Source organism: Pantherophis guttatus, chromosome 1, assembly GCF_059756535.1.
Source record: "Pantherophis guttatus breed Tessera chromosome 1, ASM5975653v1, whole genome shotgun sequence".
NCBI classification, from domain to species: Eukaryota; Metazoa; Chordata; class Lepidosauria; order Squamata; family Colubridae; genus Pantherophis; species Pantherophis guttatus.
This window is the reverse complement of record NC_142063.1, coordinates 152,060,031-152,066,030: the sequence shown is the minus strand read 5'-3', so window position 1 is coordinate 152,066,030 and position 6,000 is coordinate 152,060,031. Positions and strand designations below refer to the sequence as shown.

The 6,000-nt window shown below is 44.9% G+C and overlaps 1 protein-coding gene across 2 annotated transcripts in view; it reads left to right on the top strand.

Moving 5' to 3' along the window:
- The first annotated feature begins 1,755 nt into the window (after positions 1–1,755).
- The window catches only part of LRP2 (LDL receptor related protein 2), a 144,895-nt gene continuing 140,650 nt past the window's right edge, over positions 1,756–6,000 (top strand). For both annotated transcript variants that reach the window (XM_034426960.3, XM_034426953.3), the window contains exon 1: positions 1,756–2,007. In XM_034426960.3, coding sequence (XP_034282851.2) covers positions 1,914–2,007 — 94 coding nt within the window. In that variant the 5' untranslated portion in view covers positions 1,756–1,913. The remainder of the gene's footprint in view (positions 2,008–6,000) is intronic.

Genomic DNA, 6,000 nt, shown 5'->3' with positions numbered 1-6,000 from the left:
AGGACTTTTCATCAGGTTCGCCTGATCCGCCAGTTGCGTCCCTTTCTGGATCGGGACTCCTTACGCACGGTCACTCATGCCCTCGTCACTTCCTGCTGGACGACTGCAATGCTCTCTACATGGGGCTCCCCTTGAGGAGCCTCCGGAGGCTCCAACTGGTGCAGAATGCGGCCGCGCGGGTGGTTATGGGAGTGATGTGGCGTTCCCATGTAACACCTCTCCTGCGCGAGTTGCACTGGTTCCCGGTGGTCTTCTGGGTGCGCTTCAAGGTTTTGGTTACCACCTTTAGAGTGCTCCATGGCTTAGGACCTGGATATTTATGGGACCGCCTGCTGCCACCAGTAGCCTCTCACCAGCCAGTACGCTCTCATAGAGAGGGGCTCCTCCGGGTGCCGTCGGCCAAACGGTGTCGACTGGCGGCCCCCAGGGGGAGAGCCTTCTCTGTGGGGGCACCTGCTATCTGGAATGAGCTCCCCCCCGGAGATACGGAGGATCCCGGATCTAAGCACCTTCCGCCGCGCCCTCAAGACTTTTTTATTTCAACAGGACGGCCTGGCCTAACTTTTCCCTTTTAACTTTTTAAATTGTAAATTTTAAATTTGGCTTAAGTATTGGGTGTGTTTTAATTTGTCCCGGGCCAAATTATCTAATGTGGTTTTATACTGTCTTTTAAATTTTGTAATCTATGTGTTTTATTTTTTGGCTGTTCACCGCCCTGAGTCCTTCGGGAGTAGGACAGTATATAAATTTAATAAAATACAAAATACAAAAATAAATGGTACTTGTGCGCCTTCCTTACTACATTCCACTCCTATATATATTTCCATCTTTCTTAATTTCAAATGTTCACCAGGATTTAAATGTATGTCCATTATGTTACTACTATTGTAACATAATTAGGAATTATTCTGCAAATTATCTAGAATGGTCATTAAATCTAATTCATGTTTTGCCCACCAAAGATCTAAGCACAGGAAAGTAACTATTCAGCACAGAGTATTATAAACATTTAATTATTGTATGCTATTCAATTCTTTGTTTAGTTACTCTCCCCTGAGGTGTTTTGTACTAATAATCTCCAGTTTGTCCAGGAAAGAACCAAGATTTTATCAAGTTTGGAAGGGCCAGGGAAAAGTGGTATAAATATTATGTTGCAGGGGGCAGACATGAATAATAGACCTAGAATTGTGTAAGCAAGCATGTGTCAATAATTTTTCTAACTGCAAGAGGGAAAACATGCACTTGTATTCACATGCCAGATCCCCACATGCTATTGGACTTAAAAGTGTTCAAACATTTCAAGCACATCACTTTGGATAAAATATTTATCCAGTCCTTGTTTTTGTTTTTTTTAAAAAACAATATCTACATAGTAGACTAAGGCTGAACAAGGAGGCCGGGTTTTTTACAGCTTTCCTAAAAACTCTTCTAAAAGTGGGAAACCCTTGCCTTGAAATAACACACATCAATTCTAAACATGCCCATCAGATTCTAACTTTTTACAGTAATGATTTATTTTAATTCAAACCTGCCGGCATTCAGATTTTTAAGCTTGTTCAGCTCCTCTCCAAGGCAGCCAGCCGTGCGGCATGAAGTGGTTTAAAGTTTTGTTTGCAAGTATCCCCCCCCCCCCCGCTCCTTGCAAAGTGTAGAAGGAGTGGCAACTCCTGCCCCATCTACAAGGGTTTGGAACAATGTTTCATGCTAGTTCCGGGGCCGGCGGGTATAAAGAGCTTTATGCAATGTCTGGAGGGTGGGAGAATTAGGGAAGACGCGATGTTTCAGCTGACGAGCACTCCTTACTTCTTCAACTAGCGGGACCAGGAAGGAGGGGGTGGGAAAAAAAAGAGAAGCGCGCTTTTCCTCAGCGGAGGTCAGCCCGGCAAAAGCGCTGGGAGATCGGAGCATCTCAAATGGGAGCGCAGCAGCGCATGGACGGAGGACGAGCAGCTGCTTGCAAAGTGCTCCTCTTACTCGTTGCCTGCCTATTCAAAGGGAGCTGCCAAGGTAAGCCCCCCAACTCAGCTTCTGCTCCGGACACCAGCAGAGAGGACTCGGGCTTTGTCTTGTTCAGAGCAAACGCTGAACCGTCCTCCAGATGCTCTGGACTACAGCTCCCATGATCCTAGTCCACAGGATCCGTGCTGCCCGGGGCTATGGGACTTGTATGAGGGCTCCAATTTTGGAAAAGGCCGAGGGGGAGGAACGGGAGGGAAATCCCGAATGGAGCGAAGAATGGTAATACCACCGGCTTCTGCAGGTCCGCTCGGTAACTCCCACTGGAATCCAACGAAGTTGAAATTCAGTGCCTGTTTACGGGGTTACATCCCGAGAAAAGACTCCCCCCCCCCGTGGACATCTTTTGATGGTCGACAAGACCGGGAAGGAAGGGAAAAAGGGCTCAGCTGTAGGGTCAGTCTATGTATCTCTGAACTGGCCTGAACGAAGGACCACATTTTAAAATCCTGCAGCAGGCAGTATGTATATATATATACTATATATATAGTATAAGAGTGATTGAGTGAGTGGGTGTCTGTAGATATACTAAATACACACACTATAGATATACTCTATATATACACACACACACACACACACATATATACACACACACACGCATACATACATATACACACAGACACACACACAATCTGCTGCAGGATTTTAAAAAAGTGGCCCTTCGTTCAGGCCACTTCAGAGAGAAAGGGGCTTTCAGAGAAAACGACGTCCCCCCCCGCGTGTCCCACAAGAAAAGCGCGTGGATTCCCCCCCCACCCGACTCTCCACCGTCGTTTGCCCGTTTTTAAAGGCGGGCTGCCGAGTTTCCCCCAATTCTTTTGACAGCCCCGCCGCAACTTCCGAGGCGCTTTGCAAACAAGCCCAGCGGAGTCGAGCTGGAGGCGCATCTCGGTGGCCATTCATCGCCTTTGCTACTCTCGCCCCACCCCGCCGTTTCCCGTTGGCTATTATAAGGAATAGCGCCTGTGGTGCGCCTGACGGAGGGAGGGGAAGAGGGTTTATTGGCCGCAAGGGTCCCCCCCCCCTCGAGGCTATTCCTCCGGCTGGCAGCCCGGTGTGTGTGACACGCACGTTTGGCTCGAAAGCGATTGCTTGCGTGTGGGGCTTTTAATGCTAGCGGGCGGCCCTAAAGGAGAACTCTTTTCGGACGATTCCCCGAGTTTGACCTCCTCGCCCGCCCGCCCCTCCATCAGTCTGAGGCAGATTCGAAGTGGAACGCGAAAACTTTTTTTCCTCTTAGCTTTGCTGTTGCTAGGCGACGCGGGCACCATGTGACTGGCAGAGCAGGGTAGTCTGCGGAGCCGAGGGCTGCTTTGGTTTCTCCTCGTCGTCCGCGCGCCTTGGCACGAATAGCCCTAGCAATAGACTTATATACCGCTTCCCAGGGCTTTTGCAGCCCTCTCTATAAGCGGTTTACGGAGTCGGCCATATTGCCCCCCTCCCCCACCAAACAATCTGGGTCCACAATCCTAGTTGTGGTGGATGGAGAAACTCCATTATTTCCACCTTGTAATTGCATTCCTGCCCCCCTCCCCTCTTTCTCTTCTTGTCACACCCAAACACAACAATAATTACCCCACAGCGAATGAAAGCCCTATTGTTGGCCTAGATTAGGAGAAAGAGCAAATTTCCTGGGGCACACATATAGGCCTGGGATGGGGGTGGGGGGGTTAGCGCTGGTGTGTGGATGCATTCAAAAGGTTAATCTGCTTTCTTTGCTCCGCTCTTGGCGTAATCTCCTTAGGAGGATTCTAGTAATTATACTGCAAGTTCTGCTAGCAGTCCCCCCCCTTTTTTTTCTGACCACAGAACTGAAATTAGGCAGGTACCCAAAGTGGAAACATACCCTTCAAAGTCTGTGGCTGAGAAAGTTAGAAAAATAAGATTTTTCACCCAGTTCCTGATTTGTGGGCACGTGCCCTGCCATCAATATGACTATTTTGTTTTGCCTTCATGTGCTGTGTGGATCCAATTAATCATCGTTTATTCGATTTTGCGGTTCATAAGCGCAACAGTGTGATGAATGGACATGGATATTATTTTCACTAGTGTATGAAATCAGAATTCAGATTCTCTTCCCAGTCGTTATTTAGGGGAGATTGCCAGCTTTGGACTTCTTGTGGATCCTTGAAACAGGTTCCTAAAGGTGATCATATTAATAATTTGCAACATCTGCAAAACTTTGTGGCACTTGAAAGATTTAGGGTTTTCATGGATGTCTTCAGGATGGGGGAAGTGGCAATCTATATGTCATGGTAAAGGTTCCCCTCGCACATATGTGCTAGTCGTTCCCGACTCTAGGAGGCGGTGCTCATCTCTGATTCAAAGCCAAAGAGCCAGTGCTGTCTGAAGATGTCTCTGTGGTCATGTGGCCAGCATGACTAAACACCAAAGGCGCATGGAATGCTGTTACCTTCCCACCAAAGGTGGTCCCTATTTTTCTACTTGCAATTTTTACGTGTTTTCGAACTGCTAGGTTGGCAGAAGCTGGGACAAGTAACGGGAGCTCATCCCGTTACGCGGCACTAGGGATTCAAACAGCTGAACTGCCGACCTTTTGATCGACAAGCTCAGCATCTTAGCCACTGAGCCACTGCATCCTACTATGTCATGGTACCATCATACAAATGATGCAGCATACATACTTGTATCAGATGTCACTGTTCTGCAATAAATCATATATGTAATAGTGATAATGTGCTTCCTTTTTACAGGTAGTCCTCAACTTATGACCACAATTGAACCCAAAATTTCTGTTTCTAAGTGAGACATTTGTTAAGTAAATTTCCCCCCATTTTACGACCTTTCTTGCCACAGTTGTTAAGTGAATTACTGCAATTGTTAAATTAGTAACACGGTTGTTAAGTGAATCTCGCTTTCCTAAGTCACAAAAGGTGATCACGTGACCCGAGGATACTGCAATTGTCATATATATGAGTCAGTTGCCAAGCGTCTGAATTTTGATCATGTGACCATGGGAGTGCTGCAATGGTCGTGTGAAAAACAGTCACAAGTCACTTTTTTCAGTGCTGTTGTAAGTTCGAACAGCCACTAAATGAATTGTTGTAAGTTGAGGACTACCTGTAATCATTTTAAAAAGTTGTTTCTCTACCAGTACATTTTATGTATAATCTTGCAAATGAGTCACACAAATGGAGAAGCAAGAGGTCAAAGAATGGTGCTTTAAATTTTAAATTAAATTAGATGGCTTCCTGAATTGGTTCATCATCACTTCTCAATGGACTTTTTTCTGAAAAGTTTGGATACTGCCAGGGATGTTCAAATAGGAAAAACAAGGGATGTAACTACTGTGGTCTCTACAGGTTCACAGAGACTCAAGCTTCTCCTTACTTTAGGCCTGTCATAGATGGGCTACAGAAAATAAAACAAAAAATAAAAAAAGAAATTGAATATTGCTGCCATCTAGATTTATAAGGGTTTTTGCAGCACAGCTGATGTAGCCTTCATTCTTTAACAAGAAACAAATTTAGTCATGCTGGGGCCCAATAGGATCTTAGTAAAGGAATAGCATAGTAAGAAGGAGGAAGAGAGGAATACTACTGTTATGCCATCTCTTTTTCCAATGCCAGCTGTTTTTTCAACCAGCAGATACTTTTCCATTATAACCTATTATTAAATCTTAAAATTAAATTGTTTTTGATAGTTATCTTTGTAACTTAGACTATTACCATGTTCCAACAGGAATTTGACTAAGTTGTAGACTGTGGTGGTAGCCAGTGCCTTAATTTTAAGTAGTTTCATTTTTCCAAATTAATAGATATTTATGAGGAATAGTGCCATTATCAGTTTATTTATTTGTTAAATTTATTTGCCACCTATCTCACTGTGGAGCTACTCTAGGTGGCATAAAACAATAAAAAGGAAGAAATGAAAAGAGTGTGAACAGAAGTAAGATAATAGAATGATAAAATAAACAATGAAAAAACACAATGAGAAATACAACTATATGATTACCAAAAA